Source organism: Macaca fascicularis, chromosome 3 (genome assembly GCF_037993035.2).
Source record: "Macaca fascicularis isolate 582-1 chromosome 3, T2T-MFA8v1.1".
NCBI lineage: Eukaryota > Metazoa > Chordata > Mammalia > Primates > Cercopithecidae > Macaca > Macaca fascicularis.
Window position 1 is genome coordinate 175,421,973 of NC_088377.1, and position 27,483 is coordinate 175,449,455.

At 40.3% G+C, this 27,483-nt stretch overlaps 1 protein-coding gene across 5 annotated transcripts in view; it reads left to right on the forward strand.

The window, feature by feature from the left end:
- EXOC4 (exocyst complex component 4) overlaps positions 1-27,483 on the forward strand; it is an 825,737-nt gene that overhangs the window by 640,567 nt on the left and 157,687 nt on the right. For 4 of the 5 annotated variants that reach the window (XM_045387459.2, XM_005550804.4, XM_074036005.1 and 1 more), the window contains 2 exons: positions 4,210-4,346; positions 26,216-26,371. In XM_045387459.2, the coding sequence (XP_045243394.2) occupies positions 4,210-4,346; positions 26,216-26,371 (293 nt within the window). Of the gene's footprint in view, positions 1-4,209; positions 4,347-26,215; positions 26,372-27,483 lie in introns of those variants that run through there. The other variant, XR_012432868.1, reaches the window with a different exon arrangement.

The window sequence follows — 27,483 nt, forward strand, 5'->3', positions numbered from 1 at the left end:
AAAAAAAAAAAAAAAAAAAGATACAGTGTAGTAATAAGGAAGCAGTGGTCTGATTTCACCTTACCAAATCAGGCTCTTATCCACTACTACAATTATACTCTAACTCGCTCTTTTCACCCTATTCTGAATGTGTTGTGCATGTGCATTAAATCAATACATGTTTATTGAGCACCTGCAATATGCCAGATACCTTGTGAGGTGTTAGAAGTGTGAAGGTACAGTCACTGATCAACAGGAATTAGCAGCGTAGTGGAAGACATGGTCAATTGAACCAGTGATTACCAGACTCCAATTAGAGCATGGGCCAAAATGCCAGGGTCCTCTGGTGGCACAGAAGGGGCATTTAAATCAGAGCAGGTAATCTCCAAAGATGAGAGTCATGAGCTAGGAATAGTATTCCAGACACTAAGATGAGGAGGCACAAAGGCACAGAGGCAAAAAGTAGCCTGCTGTAGGCAAGGAGTCACTAGTAATTTAGTGTGATTGGAGCAAAAGATGGGCATGTTCAGAGGAACTGGAGAGAAGCATAGAGGAAAAAATAGTAATAATAATAATAATTTTAATGGACAAAAACACTTTTAAAAAGAGAGAGAGAAGCCTAGAGGGGTAGGCTGGAGGCAGAACTGAAGATGATTGGTGTTCATGAAAGGGCTGAGAAGGAAAGATCGAGAATTAAGAGGCCTGATCAAGCTCACCCCGTTCACAGTGGTACTCCTCATGTGTCCTCAAACATGTCATTGGGCCTTAGGGTCCTGATTAGTATGACCAGAGAATTAGGGAGAGTTATTCCCAAACCGTGAAACACTGTTCCAGTAGATGGGAAAAGATGGACTATGAACAATGGTTTCATTACTTTGATAGTTAAGGGAAGACTGAATACTGCATTGGCCTCTTTAAGACTCCTCATGACTCTAGCATATTAAAGGTTTCTGAAGTCATCCAGTAAAAACACCACTTCAGTTTTCTTTAATTCAGTATTTTCCAAATTATGTGGACTGGGAGCCGATTTTCTGTAACAGGATATTAGTATCATGAGGCAGAGCCCCATTCTGGCAAACAGTGGACTAGTTCTCAAAAGTACAATCATCTTTATTCATTCACTAATTAAATTTTTTTAAGTGCAGAACCAAACAACGGGTTCACTTTATACTTTAGATTACCAGCGTATCCCTGTAATAAACTTTAGGTGTTTATTTTCCACAGCAATATTTTTTTTATTACATCAACTGTCCTGGGATTTATCTTTTCTTTTCTTATTTTTCATGTCATGCATAGACTTTATTACCTGGTAATAAGTTGCAAGAAATGTGAATTGAGTTGTTTCTAAGCAAATATCAATCATTTATGATTTGTTTAATAGAAATTATAATGAAGAAAATCAGGGTTTTGCTTATTATGAAGTCATTATAGTCAACATTAGCAAATCCCAAAATTAATAATGTGTCAGTAAATCATTTGCATTGCTAAAGAGATCAAATAAATAAAAACAGGATTGACCTTGTTAGAAATTTGATATTTTCAACATTTATCTGTCAAAGCCACTGATTTGGAAATTGTTATAAATTCTTGAAAAATGGAAACTTTTTTCCCTGTAAAAATACCCATCATTTGGCAAAATACAGTGTCATTTTTCTTGAAGAGAATGTAGTGATTGATTATCCAGAGTGCTACCATGACAAGGTAAACCAACCAAATAGCTGGAAAATTGTATGTAATCATATAGCATCACAGAGGCTCTGTGTTGAGCACAACCATTAGAATTAAACCATGGCATCTAATCATTCCCTGCTGGTACTTCCTGTTCATCCCCAAAACCTTGACCTCCAGTGGATATGCAGAGGTGTTCGCAGTCATCCCTTCCCCTCCAAATGCTGTCAGCACAATTCTAGTCAGCTGAAAGCTCTGCAATAAATACAAACCAAACCCAAACCACCCAAGGAGATTTCAAAATGCAAAGGTGTCTGTGTCTAACATCCCTCACATATATGGCATTCGGAGATTTATTCTGTGTATTAACATTATTAGTCTAGTTTCTTTTATTAATAGTATTGTCCTGAAAATCCTGAGAGATTATAAACAACTGAGGGAAGAGAAGGATGGGAGATGGACAAAAAGAAAAGAGGAATGCTGATCCCTCTTGAGAGGCTGATAATCTATTCAGGAAGACGAAATACACCTGAGATGCCTTGAGGGCCGTTACACAGTATTCGTCCAGTGTGAAAGCGCCAGTACACAAATTGAATGCATGAGTCATGGGGGCCAACAGAGTAAAGGAGCAATCCAATTATCCTTGGTTATTAGAGAACTAAATTGAGTCATAAGAAAGGAAAGGGCTACCCAAACCTACCCCAGAGATCGTCATCAATAGCATACTTGGGAGTAGAACCAGGCTCTTTCTCCCAATAATCAGAGGGATCTCCTCATGCTCGTCTTCCCTGCAATGTTTTAGATTTTAAACAGGCTTTGTTAGGATGGCTGAACTTCAGTCTCCTTTGTTAATTGCTGCCCACATGTTGTAGGATATCTTGTGTTCTGAATCAGGATGAGGATTTTAAATTCTTCCTAGTGTAAGGACGTGTAGCCAGGCAGAATCAATTCCTGTCACTCACACACAAATACAGAGGAATGGGATTATGGATCAGGGTGAAGCTGCAGTGCTTTAATCTTAAAATCAATACAGAAAAGGAAGTTGAACTTGTGGGGATTCTATAGAGACTGTAATTTGGCTTCCTATGAGGTTTGCCTTACAGAATATAAGTGCTCCTTGCTTTTCACCTTCTGATTATTTTACTGGGGTGGGAAAAATGAGAGGAAGGGGAAAGATGACAAGAAACTTCTACCACCAAATCTTGAATAAGCATGCAAGTGTAACTCATAATTCAAGCTAATCCACCACTGTGTTGAGAAGAGCTATACACCTTTGTTTAATCTTTTGATTTTTAGAAAATAATTAGCCAGAACCTTGTACCCCATCATCTGTATTTAAGCATAATAAAAATGCATTTGATTTCTTCATAGTTCACTGTCAAGACTGGAAGAGTATTTTTTTAAGCCTACTTTTATGGCTAAGCTTATCATAGCCTATGTAATTTTATATAAATATAAAATCAACAAGCCAGTTACTGACTGAAGGATTCCAAGCTGCTAAGCATGCGATTAATATTTACCCCAGTGTAATTCTGCTTCTCTTGAAAGAGGCATGAACTAATGGTTTAAACAACTAAGTCTTTTCTTAATCAAAGATTTAGAATTTGTTGACTATGTGTCTTTTTCAGATATAACACTGATTTGCTACACAATTCTGTTGGCGTCCAGCTTTAAGATGGGCTTATTTTTCCTTTTGGATAGTTTTTTAATTCAGTTTTAAAATATGTCTGAGTGTGTTTAGACCCTGCGCCTACAGTGGTGACAGCAATATGAAACACTGTAATCTCGTGAGAAAATGCACTGTGGGCAGCAGAACTCTGGTCTGGCTCTGAGGCAGAGTGGTATAGTTAGAAGAGCAAAGCCTGGAGCTCCTTCTTTGTTTACTTCATCTTCCGAAGCTTGTTTCCTCATCTTTAAACTGGGGATGATTATAGGATACACCTGATAGGTAGGGGTGTTGAGAGAATTAAAGGAAATAAAATATACAAAGTGCTTATCATTGTACTTTGCACTTGTAAGAACTCTATAAATGTTCATGATTATCATGATTATTATGTGAGTCTCAAGTGAGATAACATATGCTGTGTATGTGAAAACATTCTACAAGCTGTAAAACACAATACAAATGTTAATTGTTATTCTGAATAGATTGATGGTTTTGAAACTTTTAAAATAAATCATGGAAGGTTTTTTCTTTGTGCTGCCTGTCATAGGTTCCTAATCTCAAAGAGCCTTGGAGTGATGAATCAGGCTCCAGCTGAATATGCATTTTCTGTCTTAAAAGCCAGAGTTATCTTGTGAGTGTCAAGAATTCCATGATATCAACTTGAAAATCCCTATTCTGTGTCCTTCCAGAGAAAACACTTGCTCAGGTCTTGGGAAGACCGGTGCTGTGTAAGATTCTTATTTGGTTGTTGTTTTGAGTTCATATTTCAAAATGTCACATTCTTCCAGGAAAGCTCAGATACCTTAAATTATGACATACTTGGAGTTGTCCTTCCTTGTCCTACACATTACTTGACTACAGAAATCTCATATCCTCTCTTTGTTGTTCATTTCCAGAGCACAATCATTGTGGAGAAGACAGTGCAAGACCTCCTGAACCTGATGCATGACTTGAGTGCATATTCAGATCAATTCCTCAACATGGTGTGCGTGAAGCTCCAGGAGTACAAGGACACCTGCACTGCAGCTTACAGGTATAGCTTCTGTTAGGAGCTAAGCAAAGTAACGTTTGAGCCTGAGGGTGGTTCTGATTGGTGAAATTGCCTTAATAGCCTAATTTTCAAAAGGATCATCTCTGAGTTTGTCAAGAGATGAGAACATCCATCATGGAAATAGTCTCCTAGACCTTTGTGTAGTCGGAACAACAGAGAGAATGAAAGTGATGAAGGGACAGAGCCACTAGGACTGCCATTGAGTGGCTCGGATTATGTGTCAGCCTTGATGTTCATGAAAACCTGGAATGATAAGATCATGTTCCTCACGGAAATTCCAGATCTTGGTTAGTCTATCTTATGGTTAAAAAGATCCTTAAAATAGAGCAATTTGAAACTCTTAATCTTTAATAGGATTTCTTTTTAATTAAAAATATATTCTGGCTGGGCGCGGTGGCTCACGCCTGTAATCCCAGCACTTTGGGAGGCCGAGGCAGGTGGATCACGAGGTCAGGAGATCGAGACCATCCTGGCTAACATGGTGAAACCCCGTCTCTACTAAAAATACAAAAAATTAGCCGGGCGAGGCGGCGGGCGCTTGTAGTCCCAGCTACTCTGGAGGCTGAGGCAGGAGAATGGCGTGAACCTGGGAGGCAGAGCTTGCAGTGAGCTGAGATCGCGCCACTGCATTCCAGTCTGGGCGACAGAGCGAGACTCCGTCTCAAAAAAAAAAAAAATATATATATATATATATATATATATATTCTTCCTGACATTTAATTTGTAGCATTCCTACTGTCACAAAACAGTTACCCCTGTTTTCAGCATCAGTAGCAATGAAAAACCATTGTTATGAACTTGAAAACCATTAGTTATCCCGTTATCCCTCTGATTTCCTTCCCTAGGTTCAAAAAAATCTCTCTGGGCTTGTGGAAAAGATCATAGCAATTCTCTAAGAAAGCTTATAATAGGAACAAATTACGATCTGGTTCACAATACATGAAACAATTAGGGAAGAAAAGAATGTATAATAAAATACTAAATTTTGTGTGCTCTATATTGAAGACTAGATAGGTGAAGTGCACTACGTAATCAGGCGCTGCTTGTATAATATGGACTGTGAGGGCAGAGGGATCAAAACACAAGAAAGAGAAAGGGTTGTAATCGGGAATGGTTTCGCAGGTGAGATATGTGCTGGACTGATGAAATTTACAGAGGTAGAAAGAATACACAAAGGCGAGGATGGAGGAAGCAATGAGACAGTTGCCCACTATTTTACTTTATTTATTTTATTTTATTTTTTGAGATAAAGTCTCGCTCTATCGCCAGGCTGGAGTGCAGTGGCACAATCTCAGCTCACTGCAACCTCTGCCTCCTGGGTTCAAGTAATTCCACTGCCTCAGCCTCCCGAGTAGCTGGGACTACAGGTGTGCACCACCACGTCTGGCTAATTTTTCTGTTTTTAGTAGAGGCAAGCTTTCACCATGTTGGCCAGGCTGGTCTCAAACTCCTAACCTCATGATCCGCCCATCTTGGCCTCCCAAAGTGCTGGGATTATAGGCCTGAGCCACCGCACCCAACCCAGTTGCCCACTATTTAAAGGGGACATTGAGGAGGAAGTTTGACTGGGATAGAGTTCCTAGGAGAATCTAGCAGGAGATAATGTTGAATAGGAAGAATAAGACCAACTAAAAAGGGGTCATAAAAAATAAGATCCTGAAAATGTAGATGTTGGATAGCAGATAGGGAATCACTTATAATAAGTGAGCAAGGAAGCAATGTTCACAGAAGATTGATTTGGCAGAGGAATACAACATAGATTAATGCTTAACCTTCCTGATTCCAGCAATAAGAATTATCCACAGTTACATGGACAAATTAATCAACAACCATCTCATTGAGATGCTGTCCCAATAACTTTTTGTGTTCAATAATTATTTATCAAAACTTATATTTAGGTTAAAATCATACATATAATTAACAATTCTGTCAATTGGTTGTATACTAAATAATAATTATAATGGTAATTCAAACAAAAGAAAGTTAAAATTTAGTCTTGTGGTAACAGAAACTTTAAAGTTTTTGGATTTTAATTTATACAGATAGTCTTTTGTAAAAAGCTACAATGGAATAATAAAATAATTTCAAGCATAAAATATATTTCATTAGGATAAATTTCAGTGAGGAAATGAAATAGAAATAATAATTCAAAGAGGAAAAGGAAAAGTGAAAAATATCCAACTGTTAAAGAAGAGCTTGTTCATATGTATTTTAAATATATAATGGAGGGTATCAAATCCCTGTGGCATTGAGATTCCATTGGATACTGTTTTTAAAATTTTAATTGACAGATAATAATTATATAATGAGTACAATGCGATGGTCTGATATATGAATACATTATGAAATGATTACATTCAATCCAATTCATATATCCATTACCTCTCATACTTGTTTTTGTGTGTCTTTGTGCTGCAAACATTTAAAATCTACTCTCAGCATTTTGAAATATATGTTACGTTATTATTAATTATAGTCATCATGATGTTCAATCATTCTCAAAATGCCATTCCTCCTAACTGAAACTTTGTATGGTTTGAGCAACATCTCCCCACCTCACCCCACACCCATCCCACTCCGCTGGCCCCCAGCCTCCGGCAGCCACTGTTCTCCCTCTACTTCTGTGAGTCTTCTGTAGACTTTTTTAGAGTCCCCATGTAAGTGAAATCATGCAATATTTGTCTTTCTGTGCCTGGCCATTTGATACATTTAAAATAGTGATTTTTAACATTGTCAGTCTTTAGGATATGCCAAAATTTATGTCTTTTGCATCTATTTAAAAGCATGCTAAAAAAAATTAAATGTCAACTTAAAAAAGGAAGGAGAATATAGTTTTCCAAAATTATTTTAAGGGATACACCAATAACAATTGTAAAAGCCACTATTCTAGGTTAATTGTCTGAGATTGGAATTTCTGGGCCATAGAGTCTTGGATTTTCAGTTTTACAGAACCATACTCCAAAGTGGTAGTACCAACGTCTCATCTACCAAAAGAGAATTGAATAAAATATTTTAACTATTAACACTTAGTCCCAGTGCAGTAGCTCACGCTAGTAATCCCAGCACTTTGGGAGGCCGAGGCGGGTGGATCACCTGAGGTCAAGAGTTCAATACCAGCCTGGCCAACATGGTGAAAGGCCGTCTCTACCAAAAGTACAAAAATTAGCCAGGTGTGGTGGTGCATGCCTATAATCCCAGCTATTCGGGAGGCTGAGGCAGGAGAATCGCTTGAACCCGGGAGGTGGAGGTTGCAGTGAGTCGAGATCGCACCCCTGCACTCTGGACTGGGTCACAGAGTGAGACTCTATCTCAAAAAATAAAAAATAAAAACCTAAATATTAAAAAATTAAAAATTTTAAAAATAATTGCATTTTAATAATATCACATTTTAAATTTATGTTTAACCTCCATTAAATTTAAAGCTTTTTTTTTTAAGTAGGGCATGCCCTCTTTTTCTAGTAAGTTACCTGATTATGGGCACCCAGTTACTTTCTCACAAATAATAATGTTGATAAATAGTAATTATAGTAGAGATGTTGCATAACCTGACCACGATAAGGTCAAGTTGTCTCTAGAATGCAAATCCCACTGATGGCCATTTATATAGCATTATTGATGTTGTTGTCTTGAAAGACATGTTGTAAGTTCTTGTAGCTTGGCACCATATTCATCATGCGTGATTTTTCTCCAATCATTTATGTTCCTGCCTCTCAAGAGGTCAAGTGGCTGGAAGCCACTGCATCTGCAAAGCAGACTGATCATTGTTGAATAGTTTTCATCTGGAAGTTTTCTCTTAGTTTGATGTGATACTCTCCTATCCATTGGACATAGTTCTTTTCTCTGAGTGATAATTCATCAGTTTAATCCTTTTATGAACACCCTTCAAATATATGAAGATAGCTATCATAGTCCACTTAGTCTTGTTTTTCCTCCTTAAACTGAACATTCCCAGTTTCTGGCATGCCCTGGTCTACGAACTATCCCAGTCCTCTTTCTCCATTACCCATTAGCTTGGCAGTGTCCATCTTAAAAAGGAATGCCCCAGACTATGCCCAGTGTTCCAGATGTACTCTTTCTTTCTTTCTTTTTTTTTTTTTTTTTTTTTTGAGATAGAGTCTGTTGCCCAAGCTGGAGTGCAGTGGTGCAATCTTGGCTCACTGCAGCGTCTGCCTCCCGGATTCAAGTGATTCTCTTGCCTCAGCCTCCTGAGTAGCTGGGACTACAGGCGCAAGCCACCATGCCCAACTATCTATCTATCTATCTATCTATCTATCTATCTATCTAATCTATTTATAGTAGAGATGGAGTTTCACCATGTTGGCCAGGCTGGTCTCTAATTCCTGGCCTCAAGCAATCCTCCCACCGCCTCGGCTTCCCCACGTGACCAGATGCACTCTGGGTGTTGAGCAGCACCAGTGCTGGACACAATGCTTCTTAGTGTGTCCTATCATTGCACTTGTCAGGTATTTACTGAGCATTTACCAGGATGCTGTGTGGGTGTGTGGGGATAAAGAAATGAATCAGTCAAGATTCTACCTTTCATGTGCTTATATTCTTGGTGAAGAATAGAAAGGGAAATACGGGACAAAGAAATAGCATATATCCACAGCATTAATTCATGACAGAAAATATGGCAGGATAGGTAAAAATGCCTTGCTGTGGGAGGAAGAAATTACGAAGGAGAACTGGGAAGGCTTGGTGAAGGATATGAACTAGACTTTATGAAGAATAAAGAGGATTTAGACGGAGGCTTGAAGAAGAGCAAGAACAAGTGATAAATGTCTGGGATGTGGAAAGGAAGGCTTGGGTCAGACTGGAGGATCGCGAATGTCAGACTCCAGGACCTTTGCCTTTTTAAATTAAGTAGCAAGGAGCCACTGAGTGGGCGGTAAGCATGGAGTGCCATGTGGAGACCTGTGCTTTAGGGAAATTTTTCTGAGTTTTGTGTAAGATGGATTTGAAAAGCAAGAGTATAGAGATAGAGGGGAGAGAGACATTAAGTGTCTGAATTAGGGGACAGGGAAGGAAAATGGAGAGGAAGGAACAGGTTAAGAGATAGTAAAGAGGTAAACTTGATAAGACTTGGCCACTGATTGGCTATAGAAGAAATACTGATTGAAATTAGTATTATCTTTTCTATGCTGTATTTGTGGTGATTTCTGTAAAACACAAATTCAGGATCTCACATTTACCCATTACATTTAATGTCATTTATTTATTTAGAGAGATTCTCGCTCTGTCACCCAGGCTAGAGTACAGTGGCACGATCTCAGCTCACTGCAGCCTCCACCTCCCAGATTCACGCAATTCTCCTGCCTCAGCCTCCTAAGTAGCTGGGATTACAGGCATGCGCCACCATGCCTGGCTAATTTTTGTAGTTTTAGTAGAGACGGGATTTCACCATGTTGGCCAGGCTGGTCTCAAACTCCTGACCTCAGGTGATCCACTCACCTCGGCCTCCCAAAGTGCTGGGATTACAGGCATGAGCCACCATGCCTGGCCAAATTTAATGTTATTTTTAAGTCATCATTTCAGCCTATTGAGATATTTTTGAATCTTCATTCTGTCATCAAAAAATCTTAGCTATTCCTGTAAGTTCCATGTCTTCCTTGATTACATAAGCAGTCATTTTTTTACGCATGTCATTGAAAAAATGTCCAACAGCTTAGGACTAAGTTGAGAATTTGGGAGCTATACCTCCTGACACTTCCTTGTATGTTGACGTATATATTACTTAGTGCCTCAGGAGTTCATATGTTTTTCTAACTAGGAACCTGGGCTTTAGCTCAAGAGCAGGCCCTACAGCTTCAGTTTAAATGCCAGCTTTTCTACCTACTACTTATATGACCCTAAAAAGCTACTCAGCCTCTCTGCCTTGATTTCCTCATCTGCAAAAAGGTAATAATAGTCCTTTTCTCAAAGGGTTGTCTCAAAAAATGTCAATCTTTTGTAACCGGTTTTCGCAAAATAATATGCTCCCCCCGAAATGATTTGCTGCTATTTTGATAATGATGATAATGGTAATGACAGTAATTACCTTTACCAGTTCCCATAACAGTCATTCCACATATTTCATAATCTACCCTGTAAAAGATTGATCAGGTTTCTTGCTGGTGTCTTCCCAGCCTAATTCTTTTAATGCAGCCAACCCTTCCTCATGTCCACCCAAGATGGGCATGCAAACCTGTTATGGACAATACTAGATATTTGTTCAGGAATCCTCCCATCCCTTTACTGTTAGGACCCACTTGTCCCAACTAAACCATTCCTTAGGAACTCTCTTCTTGGGCAGCTTTCAAATTACCTTTGGAAACAAGATCAAGACAACCAAGAGCCGAATTTACCGCTGCCCCAAGTCAGTTAGGAAAGGATCATTTGACCTATTCTTTGTGAGATCCTTCTAGCTTCTAGTGAGTACCACTTTCAAATTATTCATGAACTACTTTTTAATTATCTGTTCAGAATTTTGCCTACAATTCCAAATTCACCCCATTTCTGTAATTTATGTTCCTTTTCTTTTATGAACATCAGGGATTTGCTCCCAGGCACTTTTTCCTGTGTGTCAGGATACCTTCAAAATGTTCAGCAGTGGTTCTGTGATTCCATGCTTTGAATTATTTTGGCACCACAAGATCCTTCCCTAAATTTGTTAAACCTCTCAGGAATTTTTTTGATCTCAATAACCATTAACAAGCACAGTGGATCACTGCATCCTTAAAACAATTCATTCACTTGGTTTCTAGAATTCCATTTATCTAACAAATATTTATTGAGTGCTTGTACAAGAGTTTGTAGATATAACAGTGAACTAAACAGATTAAATATCTGCTTTCATGGAGTTTATGTTCTGTTGTGGATGGGAGAGGGGAGATAGACAATAAATGAATGTAAAACATAAAACATGAAGAATTTTAGGGCCAGGCGCAGTGGCTCATGCCTGTAATTCCAGCACTTTGGGAGGCTGAGGTGGGTGGATCATGAGGTCAAGAGATTGAGACCATCTTGGCCAACATGGTGAAACCCCGTCTCTACTAAAAATGCAAAAAAATTAGCTGGGTGTGGTGACACACACCTGTAGTCCCAATTACTCAGGAGGCTGAGGCAGGAGAATCGCTTGAACTTGGGAGATGGAGGTTGCAGTGAACCGAGATTGCGCTACTGCACTCCAGCCTGGTGACAGAGTGAGACTCTGTCTCAAAAAACAAAACAAAACAAAAAAAGAATTTTCGAAGATAGTAAGTACTGTGGAAAAAAGAAATGGTGTAAAGTAGATAGACTCAGGAGTGTGGGAGGAGCAGGTTGTAGTTTTAAATAGGATGCCCCAGGGAGGCTCTGTCATGTTGAGCTTAGAGGAAAGGCTCCAAGGAGTTGAAAGAGTTTGACCAGCCATCTGGGAAGAGTGCACTGGCACAGGGCAAAGGCCAGGAGGCAGGGCTCTCCGGGACACTTTTAAGGAACAGCAGGGAGGCCAGCATGGTTGGAGTAAAGTGAACAAGAGGAGGAAGGGTATTGGAGGATCACCAAGGGGGGATGGAGGGCCTGGTAGGCCACTCTGGGGATGCTGAGTTCTACTGTGAGTGAAATGGGAAGCCATTACAAGGATTGTGCGTAGGAGCAGCATGATCTTACATGTATTTTAAAATTTAAGTATTGCAAATAGGCTTTAGGGAGACAAGGATGGAAGCAATGAGACCAACTAAAGGCTAGAGTGGTAACCCAGGTGAGAAATGAGGACTCTTTGCACTGTTGGTAGCAGCAGAGATGGAGGGAACTGAGTGAACTCTGAATGTATTTGAAGAACCAGCCAGCTGAATTCCCTGCCAGATTGAAGATGGGGTATGAGATAAAGAAAGGTATCAAAAATAACTCTCAGGGTTTTATATTTGAGCAGTGAAAAGATGGATGGAGTTGCCAGCTATTGTGACGGAGGATGCTGCAGGTCTGGGCAAGCCGATCAGGGCTTAAATTTGGAGTGTCTCTTAGCCACATGGGGGACAGAGTTGGACATATGCATCAAAATAGGAGAGGTCTGGCCTGGAGATAGATATTTGGCAGCCATCGACATATAAATAGTATAGCTAAATGGAATTTAAAACTATGGGACTAGATGAAATCTTCACAAGAGGGAGTATACTCATGGCAAAGAAGAGGACCATGGACTTCATGAGACAAAGAAGAGGACCATGGACTTTATGAATTTTGCAAGATGAGGAGAAACCATCAAAGGACATTGACAAGCAGCAGCCAGAGAAGGAGGGGGAAAATCTAGAAAATGTAGTGTTGTAGTGTTGCCAGCATTAGAGCTCAGCATGGACTGAGCGATAAATGTGAATGTTTTTGTGGAGTAGCAGGGATGAAAACTGGACAGGCATGGCCTTAAACAAACTAAGAGTAGAGGAAGGGTAAATAGAGGCAAAACTTTTACACTGAGTTTTGCTGCAAAGGGGTACGGAGAAATGGCATAGTGGCTGGAGAAGTGAAGTCACAGTTTTTTAAATAGAAGAAATAAGTACATACTTGTATTTGAAGAAATGGACTTGGGAAGAAGGGAAATTTGGTGATGTAAGAGAAAAAGGAGAAAATCCCTGAAATTATGTTTTTGGCCAGGGAAGTAAGGGTAGAGGAGGGGTGCGCAACTGGAGTGATTGGTTTAGGCGGGAACATGGATAGTTTTGCCCATGCTGTCTGTCTGTTCTACAGGAATTGAGTTATTTCTCTGTCATTCATATTTTACTGCTTTGTCCAAACAGCAGAACTCTGTCTCCCTTGGACTACTACTTCTGGAACATGGCCATTGCTTTTGGTTTTTGGCATATTCTGGTCGTCAGGAGCATTTTGATTCCTTCCCGTAAGAAACTCTACTGCTGTGGCATCTCTGCTACCCATAGTCTCTGAAATGGTGGCCACCTGTTGCTGCCCACTGTCACATCACAGGGGATTATCTGGGAGGAATCTACCATAGTGCTGAATGATGGACCTATGTTAAATTTTTCTCAGGATTGGGAAAAGTACTCTGTGAGGCTTTGAAAGGGAATAAATAGAAAATCATCTTTCTAGTTGTTATACAACAATGCACACTCAAAGGCACAACACATGCCCCCACGGTGCTGTTGCCTGCTGGTTAATCAGCATACTCAGGTTTCTGGAGACAGTGTTTTCTTATTATATGACTCTGAAGATGCAAAGTGTCCTTACTTCCTCTCTTCCTATTTATTGCCCTCCCCCAGATTGGCACCTGCTGAGGAGTAATTAGGGCAGTCCTAATTTGGACGGCCAAATCCTGATTACAGTGAGGGGAAAAACAGGAAATGTTCTAGTTTTGCTGCCAGCAAATGACTGACTTAAATAGAAAGCCATATACAATTCAAATGATCCAAAATGGTATAACACTGGGGAAGGAGGAAGGGAGCAGGAAGACACTGCAGTCTGATTTTCTCCCATGTGATCCTCAGCAGATATCCTTCAGAGAAATCATAAAATCTAGAAGCTCACAATGCCCTCTGCTGAGGGTTGGCTTGTCTTCCAAGCTTCCCATGAGAACCGGGGCAGCTCCTGGGAGCTTAGAGATCTGAGGAAAGGTGAAAAACATACCACCTTTCTATGAGTGCCTCATTCTGGAGAGAAAGACTGTGGACTGTGCCGCAGGTAATGATGTCAGGTTACATGCTTTGGATTAAGAGGGCTTTCCTAAAAAGGGAAATGGGGCTAGAAGTCTTTTCCCTAATTCTCCACACCCCTTGGGGCTTAACGGGAAACTCAGCTGTGAATTCTGTACTGCTCGACATTAGCAATCAGGCACTTGGCCTGTGAGTCGCCTACGTCTAAGCAGAGTGCTTCCCTCCCCTTGCCTGTCCTCTGTCATGAGATCCAGCCAGCAGCTCATGTGTCCCAAAATTATAATGTAAAGATTGGAAATCAGTTTTCGGAATTTTCTCTCTGTTCCAATTTAGCATCATCAGTTCATTAATCAATTTTTTTCCTTGGAGGTGGGGGATAAGGGGGCTCTCTGCCTTGTGTTGGGCCTGGTAGAGAATACAAATAAAACCTCTTCCCTCGTGTTAGAGGCTCAGTTGGTTTGAGTTGATTTAAGACACAAGCATGTTACTTTCAGCTCACCCCTTTCACCACTTCAGAGAGGAGCTAGAACTCATGCTGGACATGAAGAAAGAGTGAGGAGGAGAAACCTGCAGCGGCTAATGGCAGACATCAGAGCTGGCACTGGGCTAGGTACCTTGTTGACCCTTGGTATGCTCACTGAATGAATGAGGACATTTCTGCCAGACTGAACAGGACAAGCAAGCAGTGGAGCAGGATGGATGACCATGGTGCATGGGAGAAAGGCTGAGAAATCACAGTGACTAGGGTGGACAGTGTGGTTGGGTAGAAATGGGCAGGAAAGGGGATTTTTTTAACATCCTGTATTAGGTAAAAGAGTACTATCGTAGTGTCATGCGCGTCTGTGTGAAGAGACCACCAAACAGGCTTTGTGTGAGTGGTAAAGCTTTTTAATCACCTGGGTGCAGGCGCGCTGAGTCCGAAAAGAGTCAGTGAAGGGAGATGGGGATGGGGCTGTTTATAGGATTTGGGTAGGTAAAGGAAAATTACAGTCAAAGAGGGGTTGTTCTCTGGCGGGCAGGAGTGGGGAGTCACAAGGTGCTCAGTGGGGGAACTTCTTTGAGCCAGGATGAGCCAGGAAAAGGAGTTTCACAAGGTAATGTCATGACTTAAGGCAAGGACCGGCATTTTCACTTCTTTTGTGGTGGAATGTCTTCAGTTAAGGTAGGAACAGGCCATTTTCACTTCCTTTGTGATTCTTCAGTTACTTCAGGCCATCTGGGCGTATACGTGCAGGTCACAGGGGATGCGGTGGCTTAGCTTGGGCTCAGAGGCCTGACACATAGGTCTTGGTAAGGAGGATGACATGATCAAAGTGGTGTTTTACCATCTCACTGGCCCCACTGTGCTCAATAGCAGAGACTAGACACTAGGGGCTCTGGTTGCTTCTGAAGCCCTTCAGGTTTCCTATGTAGCCAGAGGCCAGGGTTCTATAGGAATGAGACTCTCCTTGAGCTGGCCTTGGAGCTTTTGCCAATCTAACTTAACTTCCAACCTCAGAACAGCCAAGGGCATACACCAGGGAAACGCTCTGCAAGCTCCAGCTTGTGACCTGTCTCTCAAAGCTATGTTGTCTCCTAACACTGATATATATATTCATTTATATTAAACATTAAATAGCTACAAAAACATTATGACCTATATACAGTATCTGTTTCATAGAGGGCATTCAGCAAATGAGCTTTTATTATGTGCTCCTATAATTTATTATGCAAAACTTTATACTAGTATTTATTCCATTGTATTGTAATTTAAACTTTTAAAATATATTATTTCATTAGTTATTGGTTTAACTGTTTTTCTTTAAAAAAAAAAAAAAAACACATTGTTTTTCAATTGTAGCTTCACACAGAGTTATTTAGGGAAATTTCAAAACACACATCTTGGGTTCTCCATACTAGGCCGACTGAGAGTTAGACCTGGGCCAGTTTAGTTTAAAAATATCCTCAAAGTGATTTTCATGTGTTACTGGTTAGAAATCACTGGTCTGGGCCAGGCACGGTGGCTCACGCCTGTAACCTCAGCACTTTGGGAGGCCGAGGTGGGTGGATCACCTGAGGTCAGGGGTTCGAGACCAGCCTGGCCAACATGGTGAAACACTGTCTCTACTAAAAATGCAAAAATTAGCTGGGCATGGTGGTGGGTGCCTGTAATCCCAGCTATTCAGGAGGCTGAGGTAAGAGAATCACTCAAACCTGGGAGACAGAGGTTACAGTGAGCCGAGATCATGCCACTGCACTCCAGCCTGGGTGCAGAGTGAGACTTGGTCAAAAAAAAAAGAAAGAGAGAGAGAGAGAAATCAAGAAATCACTGGTCTGAACTCTTAGCTTCCAGAAGTAACTTATTATGTCATTTTCTACACACCTGTCTGCAATATCTTGCATGGTGTCTCTGTATGGGGCTTGCACTCTTTGTTTTTGATCAAGTGAATCCCTTCACTCATCCTTTCCAGTACATATCAGCTGCCCTTCTGACCAAATACAGATGCTACCCACCTAACCAGTTGCCCTACAAATTCTCTAGCAAGCAGCCAGTCCTCATTTCTCCTACCCAAGTCTACCATAATCAGATAGGAGTCTGTTGCAGTGACCTTGACATAAAGTAACAAGGACCTCGACTGGAATGAAAATAAATAATAAAGTATTAATACATAGTCTCTGTGCCAGGGACTTTATAGTCATAGCTCATCTAGTCAGTCGCAACAATTCTGTTAAATTAGATTCTCTCTGCTTTTCAGATGAGGAAACAGAGGTTCAGAAAAGTTAATAACGTGGCAAAGGCCGCAGAGCATGAAGTGGTAGTATGTGTGTGAAAAGCACTAGCTCTATCTCAGTCTTCAGCCCAAAGGAGAGGCAATGGAATTAAAGAGGAAACAGGAAACCTGAAAAATGTTTCCAATGCTTTAGAGAGACAGTGTAATAACTAGGAAAACAGACTGCAGAACAGCGGGTCTGGTTCAGTTCAGGTTCTAGCTTGCTAGTTGGCTGACCACCATCAAGTTCCCAACCTTCTATGCCTCTGTATTTCACTTATAGAATGGAAGTAATGTTAGTACCTACCACACAGGGTGGTTGTGGGGATTAAAAGTTAATATATGCCAAATGCTCAGAAGAATGCACAGCTCATGGTAAAGGCTAAATTGTCAGCCAATATGATTATTTATTGTTGCTGCATTTGATGCTGTTTTGTATTATTTACTTTTAAATTCATTGATGATATTGTTGATATTCAATAATAGGACGGTACAAGAAAGTTTTTTTATTTTTATTATTATTATACTTTAAGTTTTTTTTTTTTGAGACGGAGTCTCGCTCTGTCATCCAGGCTGGAGTGCAGTAGTGCGATCTCAGCTCACTGCAAGCTCCGCCTCCCAGGTTCACGCCATTCTCCTGCCTCAGCCTCCAGAGTAGCTGGGACTACAGGCGCCCGCCACTACGCCTGACTAATTTTTTTGTACCGTTAGTAGAGACGGGGTTTCACCGTGTTAGCCAGGATGGTCTCCATCTCCTGACCTCGAGATCCACCCGTCTGGGTCTCCCAAAGTGCTGGGATTACAGGCGTGAGCCACGGCGCCCAGCTATTATTGTACTTTAAGTTCTGGGCTACAGGTGCAGAACATGCAAGTTTGTTGCATCGGTATACAATGTATACCACCGTGCCACGGTGGTTTACTGCACCCATCATCCTGTCATCTACATTAGGTGTTTCTCCTAATGCTATCCCTCCCCTAGTCCCCCAACCCACAACAGGCCTCAGTGTGTGATGTTCCCCTCCCTGTGTCCGTGTGTTCTCATTGTTCAACTCCCACTCATGAGTGAGAACATGCGGTGTGTGGTTCAGAAAGATATTTTTAGGTCATTTGTTATTTTCCTGGTGTTTGGTGCTTCAGTTGTATCATTCATTGCTTCAATCTGTTACTCATTCAAAAATCATTCATTGAGCACTTCTGGGAGCCAGCATTATTCTAGGGCTAAAGGTAGAGAAGTGATTTGACTAGGTAAGGTCCTTGCTTTTGTGGATTTTACACCTTAATGGAGGGAGCTAGATAATAATCAAGTGGAAATAAACAATAAATTTCTCATTAATAAGGATGATGTGATTAAATAAAACAAGAAGTTCAAGTGAGGAGTAAGATCAGGGAAGCCGTCGTGGAGGATACGGTGTTTGAGCTCAGTTCTGAAGGATGAGAAGGAGCCATGTGGAAATGTGGGGAAGAAAACTCCAGGTGGAGAAAGGAGCAAGTCCGAAGATGGGAAGTAGCATGAATTCAGGTTAGTGAGCAAAGAGAATGAATACTGAGTGACATTAGACAGGTACAGGGGTCGGATCATTTGGATCATTTCTGACTGCACATGAGAATCACATGGGAGATGAAAACATATCCAGACTGAGCCCCACTTCAGACTGTGAATTGATGTATTTTTAAAATGCTTCCCAGGTGTTTTCATGTGCAGTCAGGATTAAGAACCATTAATAAAGGATCTTGAGGCTAGAGAATTTGAATTTTATTCTCAGTTAAATGGGAAGACATGCAAAGTTTAAATAGGGAGTTATCTGATCTGAGATCTGCTTATAAAGATCTTAATGATATTCAAACACAGACTATATTTAAATTTGCTTTATTATGAGAAAAATCTGAACATTGACGGTTGAGACAGTTCTTTTTTTTTTTTTTTTTTTTTTTTTGAGGAATTTTGCTCTTGTTGCCCTGGCTGGAATGCAATAGCGTGATCTTGGCTCTCTGCAACCTCCACCTCCCAGGTTCAAGCAATTCTCCTGCCTCAGCCTCCCAAGTAACTGGGATCACAGTGCCACCACACCCAGCTAATTTTGTGTTTTTAGTAGAGACAGGGTTTCACCACGTTGGCCAGGCTGGTCTTAAACTCCTGACCTCAGGTGATCCACCCATCTCGGCCTCCCAAAGTGTTGGAATTAGAGGCGTGAACCACTGCGCCCACCTGATACAGATTTTATATGAATTCTTGGTCCACTACCTGTGTTACAGTATAATTTTTTTCTTCTTGATCTTTTAAGTATCAGCTATGACCCTTCATATGAGAACTTGTCTGTTTAAAGGTTGTTATTAAATTATCCCCAAGAGTTACCTTCTGTAAAGTGTCATTCCAAAGCTTTTTTCCCGAGGTCCCCTTGGATGGTTTCTGTTTTCCATGGGCGCCCTCCAGAGTTATCAGAAGTTGTCATTCTCAGGTAGACATACACATTATCATAAAGCTCTCTGACCAGCATTGAGTATGGTGTCAAAGATGTTCTGATGTTCCTCTCCTCTTTTCCTATGTATCCTGCTCCATCTTAACTGACTTTTTGGTTTTGGTTTTGTGTTCGTTTTGTTTTATTTGGCAGCACAATACTATTATCTTTGCATCCCTAATTATCATTATCACTTGTGCTGCCAGACATTTCACTGCGGTTTCATCTGCTGCAGGTCCAGTTATTCACAGTCTAAACTGGACGACGGCACTTTAATTTGGACCAGCCTTGTCCAGGGTTCATTTGTTGAGCTTGGCTCCTAGTTTTTGAAGTATCTTGAAAGATTCAGTCTGGGAAAGTAAACATCATGCCTTGGCTGTCACCAAACAGTTGAATCCAATTAGCCCCACCTGCCCCTGGTTGTTTACCTAATGAAAGACTCAGCACCCCAGCTGTGTCCAGGGACCATGCACACTCGCACTTCCCAACCGTTCCAGAGAGGAAGCGGTACACATCAGAGCCAGGCGACACCAGCAGATGTTTTCTGAATGAAATTCACTCAGCCGTATCTCGAGGGTGGACCTTTCTCTTGGCAGCCTCATCACCTGTACCAAAAGGTACACCTATTTTCCTCCTCCTCTTGGGAACAGATACAAATAGTTACACAGATGGCTGTGTCTGTGGCCCATTGAGCTGTGAATTAATGAGTACATTATGGTTCTGGTAGGGATGATTAACCTTGCTTCTCCTATGGAATAATTGTTGGAGGTATAGCTCTTCTTTTTTGAGGCTATTTGGATATGTCCTGGACTTCTGTAACCCACATGATCTGATTTATCAGAAAATCAAAAACAAATAAATGCAATTAGTCAGGGTGGACTTGCCACTTGAGTGAAAAAATTTCTTTACGGTAATTGTATATTGCTGATCAATGCCAGTATTTCAAATTAGAATATTTGGGATTACTTTGGGGATTGATGTTCGTTCTAGTATGTACTAATATATATATTGTTGAGGGCAGTATGTTAGTAGCATTTTCATTCATTGGGATGACCATTTTTTAATAAAATGGGATCGATGCATATTAGAGATAACATAATCTTGAATTACTGAATTAATCCAGTCCTTTGAAAACATGTAAGTAAATAATGTGGGTACCTTTAATGTCCTCCAACCTAACCTAATTTTTTTAGTTCAGCTAATGCTAAAATGGAAAATTCTAGCCCTTCAAAATGTACAATACCATCTTACACCTACAGCTCCGACTATTTCCTGAACCTGAGGGCAGATACAGGCCAGCACGGATGGGCTCAAAGACGTAGATGTTGACAAAATGAGTTGGGCTTGGGCTTCTCACTCTGTGAAACAGAATTTGACCTGTAGTGTGGGTCTAAGAGGAATTGAGCCATATAGCCAAGATTCTCTCTGGATATGAACAGTGAAATCTCACACAGCCAAGATTCTTTCTAGATATGAATGGTGAAATTGAAATTTTATATAATTTCCACATGTCACAAAATATTGTTCTTTTAGTTTTTTAAAAACCATTTTAAAATGCCAACACCACTGTTAACCTACAGGACATACAAAGACCACCGATGGGTAGGGTGGCCCGCAGCTCATGGTTTGCCCACCCCATTGTATCAGACAGAGTGCTAACTGGGAAGTTATGGATAAGTGTAAAAGGAGGGGTTTTGTTTGTTTTGTTTCCAAAGGGACAGATCATTGTAGGCTGACATAGTCAACAAATTCTTCACAGAGAAAGTGAGTTTTTGAGGAGACTTTCCAATAATAGGCCACCTAGGAATAAGTAGCGTAGACGGGAAAGGCTTGTTAATAATCTCTCCTTGGTTCATTTGTTTTACGAGTCAGGACTATTTTATGTTGGAATTTTTCAGAGGGGGACACACCTGTATTCATTATCCTGATTTGCATTGAATCCAGAGAGGCATGGAGAAGGGCATGGCACAGAGTGATCTGTGATTTGGTTAAATGCCAAATGACTTGACAGCTCATCAAAGTTGTTTAGTGCAGAGAAGAAAACTGAAACCATTAAGATGCTTTTAGTGCAATAAGTTATCTCGACTTTTGAAATTGAAGAGGGCTTATTTTTATCTGTATTTCAGTTCTTATATGCCTTCCATATACCAAGTATCGTGCTAGGCACTAGGGACACAAAAACTAATAAGAAATCAGCTCTGCCCTCAGAGAACTCATTGCCCTCAGAGAACTCATCATCCAGTGTGGGATTCCAGCTTGCAAAAAAGTGTAGAAGGACCAGTTAAAATAGAGGTTGGCAAACGCAAAGGTTATGGCCCTTGAGTGCACATTTAAATCACATGGGAAACTATAAAAATTTCTGTTGCCTGGGTCCCACAGCCAAGAGATTGTGATTTACTTGGTCTTGGGTATGGCTTGGGCATCTGGTTTTTAAAATAGCTTCCCCAAGTGATTCTAATGTTTAGTCGAGATTGAAAACCTCTGGTATGGGGGTGGTGAGGCACAAAAAAAGAGGACTCAGATGTACCAAGGGAGGAACTGGGGCAATGCTTGACAAGTAGAGGCAAACAAGGAGGATGAGAAAAAGGCTTTCTAGGCAGAGATGACACACAGAAGCAGGAAATAATAGATCCCATTTGGAAAACTTTGGAATACTCATTATGGGTAATATGTTCAACCAGCATAGGCAAGGGGTTGGCTAGGAATAGTGAACAGACACAAAGGAGAAAAGGAATAGCAGGAGATGAAGCTGAAAAGATAGATGTTCATGGCTTGCTAAGTCTAGCCTTGGTCTTACCTGGAATTAGAAGTCACTGAAGACTTGTAGGAAGGGTTATAACATGATTGGATTTGTAGTTTAGAAAAATGACTCTTCTGACTGATGTGGTGAGTGAACTGATGGTCTTGTAGCTGCAGGCGAGAAGCCCAGTTACAAGGTTATTGCCAAGTCCAGGTGAAAACAGATGAGGGTTAAAATATAGGTTAATAGCAGTGAATCTGGACAGGAAATGACATATTTATTAAGATATTAAGGCGGTGGAATTGGCAGGATGTGGTGACTGGGTAATTAGGATGACTCTGCGTTCGTTCCTGACTTGAACAACAGGATGGCTTGAATAGGGCACATTAGATGCTCAGTGGGAGAGAGAGAGAAGTAGTTAGTAAATTGAGTTCCTGTTGACTCATTTTAACTTGAAATGTGGATGGAACTTTCAAGTAGAGTTCTACAGTAAGCCTTTGGATATGCAGACTGGAAACTTAGAAGAGAGGGCCACCCTAGAGATAATAATTTCAGAGTCATCAGAATATAGGTGGTTCAAGTTGGGCAAGAAGATGACTGCCCAAGTGGGCGATACAGAATTCTGTGGAACACAGCATTTGAAGTACGGATGGAGAAAAAGAGCCGTCAGTCTGGCTAAGAAAGGTTAGGATGGTAGGTAAAGAACATGATATGGAAAGCAAAAGAGTAATATTTCAAGAAGAGAGTAATCAAAAGTGTTGGATGCTTTAGAACAGTCAAAGAGTACAAAGAATAAAATAAAAAGTGCTCGTGGGTTGGCAGAGCAATTTCAATGGAATAATGGTTCTAGAACCCTGATTGCAGTTGATTTAAGACTGGATTTTGATTTCCTGTCAAAAGTTTGGTACGAATAGATTTAAAAAGCCCTTTTCTTGTTTCTAACTTGTAGAAATTCTGGATTAAAAAATTATAACTTTAAAAGCATTTTAAATATGTAACCAAACTCAGACAGATGAAAGAGAATTCTCCAGATGCCATCAATGAAAGAGGAATTAAAAGCCAGAAACAGACAAATGTGGAAGTTGAGTGGGCTACAAAGGTTTCAGGACCACATTTAGAGGTCAAATAGAGGCTAGCATCTTGACATCCTCCAGGCAGTGAGGGAGCTTTATCCGTGCAGAAGTTATGCAAATAACTGTTTCATTCGTATTTCTTAGTTCATTCATGAATGGAACCAAGAAAACTTGGGACTTAAGAAGGAGCTACCCAACCTAGAGTAGAAAAGTAGCCCCTAAAAGAAATCAGAATCCCACACTTCATGTGATATGTGCGAGTAAGAACCTCAATCTGTACTACCTACATAGGGCGAAAAAGCCTTAAGCCAAAAGTAAAAAATAAAAAAAGGCAAAAAAAATTAAAACCCTGTTTGGAACCAGTGAAACTCAAAGGACCCAGAAGAGGGAAATGCAGACTACCTCACAGTGATATCTTGAAAATTCAGGGCAAATGCAAGAGTCCTAAAGAGGATGTCGCACTGAAGTAGAGCTTCCAGACGAAAGTAGCAGACCACATGAGGAAATGCAGCATCATTAGAAAAGAAGGCAAATGCAACAAACAGGACACTTGACATCTATAAGAACTACCAAAGAATATAAAGAATATAAAGCCACTTCATAAAAGGAACTTAAAAATTGTTGTTTTCTAAAACATTCAAGGAGATAAAGAAAAGGGCAGTTTCCATGATGCAAGAACAGGGCAGTGTGGGAGGGAAAAGCCAGTAGATTTGTAAAAGAGGCAAATAGAAAATCTAGAAATGAAAAATATAATAACTAAAAATTTTTCAAAAAGCAGTAGATGGGTTACGTCATAAAGTAGACCTTGGAGAGAGATTTCATGAATGAGAGGTGAGGCAGGGAAGTCAATTAGTGCAGGCTGCTCCTTTGATGAATGCCTTTGAAGGAGAGGGAGCAGCTTTGTTAGAGAGGAATGCAGAGAAGAGATTCATTCATCCAGTCATTTTTAAAATAACAGAGGATTAGGGACTATATAATGGAAAGAGTAAAAATACAGGGAAAAGGGGAGATAGGTCGGGGAAAAAAGATCCCCAAGAGCCTAAGTAGAGGAATTACTGGAAATGAATGAGGGTGAAACAGATTTGAACATATCTTTGTTTGGGATAGGAGGTCAAATATTTGAAAGTATGTAAGTAGATCCCTTCCTTTCTCTGTCAGATAAGGAGGATATGGGGGAATAAGCAATGAGCAGATACAGAAAGGGCAAATGTTTTTTAAAGAAATAGCTACTAAGATAAATGGGGAGATGAGCCTGATCAGAGACAGGTATAAAGAAGTCAGAGAACATTGAGAGTACGCCTGCAACAGAATCTCATATCTGAGGTGGTACCACGCTGTAAGATTGCACCTAGCAGTGGGAGTGTAAGATGGTAAAAGTTAAATTGTTGGATTAGTCCATAAATATTGCAGAAAAGATGCAAGGAAATAACAAAAGAGGGAATAGAAAATAGCAGTAAGAAAGTAATTTGAGAGATTGGAGGGAAGAAGTTTCTGTAATCCAATTTTTGTGTCTGACCATGGTTACTACGAGAAAACGTTTGCTTATAGTGAATTAAAAGAATTCTAGAATCTGTTTTCCTCCTGCCTCACCTAATTTCCCATGCAAGTGTGCCTTGAGCTCATAACTTTAGAATAAGAGAGCAAATAAAGAGCTGTCTTATTTATTCCAGTTATTTTAAAAGAACCAGGGTAATATTGCTCCCTACAACAGTGTTCCCCAACCTTTTTGTCACCAGGGACTGGGGTGGGGTTTGGGGGGAGAAAAGGGGATGGGATGGTTTCGAGATGTAACTGTTCCACCTCAGATGATAAGACATTAGTTTCTCGTAAGGAGCATGTGATCTAGATCCCTCGCATGTGCAGTTCACAATAGAATTTGCACTCCTATGAGACACTGATGCCTCTGCTGATCTGGCGGGAGGGGAGCTTAGGTAGTAATGCTCACTGGCCTGCTGCTTACCTCCTGCTGTGCCGCCCAGGTCTTAACAGGCCACGGACCAGGACCAGTCTGTGCCCCAGGGCTTAGGGACCCCTGCCCTACGACACGAAACTATGTTAACTTAAGTCAATCTGTCATGAATCAAGGTTTATAGGCTTCAGCTTTTTGTTTTTGTTTTTGTATTGTAGAGAGGGTCAATCTATGTTGCCCAGGCCAGTCTTGAACTGCTGGCCTCAAGCAGTCCTCCTGCCTCAGCCTGCCAAAGTGCTGCAGTCATAGATGTGAGCCACTGCATCTGGCCCAGGCTCCACCTTCTTTTGTCTACAAACATTAATTGTCTGCTGGGTCAAGAAGGTATCATACATACATGCCATATATATTGTGTATTTGGAAGTGCAGAATGTCCCCCAGTACCAAAAGAGATTCCTGCCTATGATGAGGGCAGTCTCCTGGAGTCTTGGTCAGTCTCAGAGACTCTGTCACTTCTGTCACCTAGTATTGCTGACGAGGATATTTAGATCATTAAAATTAGTTATAGTGACAAATGTTGAACAGAAAGAAAAGCTTTTTAATTAAATTGAACTTGAACATTTAAGATGAATTTACAGGTAACATTCTGGTAAGAGCAGCGTTAATAGCTAACCCCTGGGCCCTATTAAAAGACTTGAAGCCTGTCAGCTCTAGGTCACTAGTCAGAGCCCGCTGGAGATGGCAGCAATCAAAGGCTTTTTCTGCCTGACATCTGGGGCTCAGGGTTTCTTAATGATGGTAGATTGGCTGTGAAGAGAGGGGCGTCCATAATTCAAACAATACCCTCAACTAGAACTAATTGATAATTTAAACCAAGAAGTCAGAGTACAACCTTTTGTAACACTTCTGTCACCTTTCAGGTACTAGTTATGTTGTCACTTAATAGCATTGTTTAACATGGTTATCCCACTTTTTATTCAAAGATCCCACTTTTTCTTAAAAGATTCCCCCAAAACGTACCATACACTTTTATTTATCCTAAGGGATCAAATACAGTAAGAGGACCTAGTTAGTGTTTTCAACTGTCACAATTACTCAAGAACTAAGAAACTAAGAATGAAATCTAGAAATGCTGTTTCCCAGTAATGTGACTTATTAATGGGTATCACGGACTCCAACTTAGATAATGGATTATGTTCAAAAGAGAGATGAGTGTGATCTCTTTTTTGCAGCAAAGGTAGATGGAAATACTAACTGAATACCAGGCATCATGCTACAGTGTCTCTTTTCTATTGGCTGTGTTTAGGGGTATTGTCCAGTCAGAAGAAAAACTTGTTATCAGTGCATCCTGGGCAAAAGATGATGATATCAGCAGACTCTTGAAATCTCTACCAAACTGGATGAATATGGCTCAACCCAAACAGCTGAGGCCAAAAAGAGAGGAGGAAGAAGATTTCATAAGGTAAAGGGTCCATTTTCTAAGTTGTACTAAACATGGGGAGGAAGCACATCTGTTTAACCAATCTTTTCTTACATGAGATTTCGGCCAGTTCTAAAAATCAAACAGCAATTACTTGAACTTAGTAAAATCTATTTTCCTCCTGCCTCACCTCATTTCCCATGCAAGTGTGCCTTGAGCTCAAAACTTCAGAAGGAAAAACATTAATGTGAGTCAAATTTGGAACATTGCTAAATTGGGTTAAAATACCTCTTAATTTATAGGTTCTTCTTTCCTCTTAGAGGAAAAATAGAATTCATTCATTCATTCATTCAGCAAAGCTGTTTATCGCCCCCATATGGGCCATACCCTTTCAAACATGAGAGTAAGATAAATTTGTGTCCATACAGAATATGTTATGATTGTTCTTAACATGTTCTTCAGTCCATAAAACTGTTTGTTGGGCTTTCTGGAAAACACAAATGTGCTTCCTGTGTGTGTGTTCACGTACTTTGTATCATCTGTGATTGTTTTCTGTGTTTTAACAAAAGTAGAGTCTTTCTTTTAACTTTGTCACTCAACATTCGCCTTTGTTCAATTTAAATTATTTACTTAGCCATGAAAATGTGGCCTCATTTGATGAAGCTACTCATTTCCATATGGCTGGCTTGCCACAGTGAAACATTTTCACCTCTGTCACTTTAGAGCTGTGTAAAGTAGAAAAACAATGGTGGTAATACTTTGTCACATCAAAGTTAGGTTTAATATTATTTTCTTTTGCCTAAGTGAATTGAATAAGTGGTAAAAATAAAATAAAAGCATTTTAAGGAAACAAAGACTAGAAGAGGAATAAAAGGAGTAATGGCCCATGTTTTAATTCATCACAGAACTGTGTTCTTGTCTTTCTCTCTCTCTCTCAAACTGTGTAACTGTAGACAAATCTTTACTGCTCACAAAGTTAACCTATAATCATACACTGTAGTGTCATATTTTTACCAACATTTTAATATGAAAATTTTCTATAGCGTCATGTTAAACTTTTTCAAAACCATGACACGCAAAAGTGCATGTGTAATTTAACCTAAATTCTTCCTGTTTATGTTTTTCTTCCTTATTTTTTACAGTATCTGAAAGAA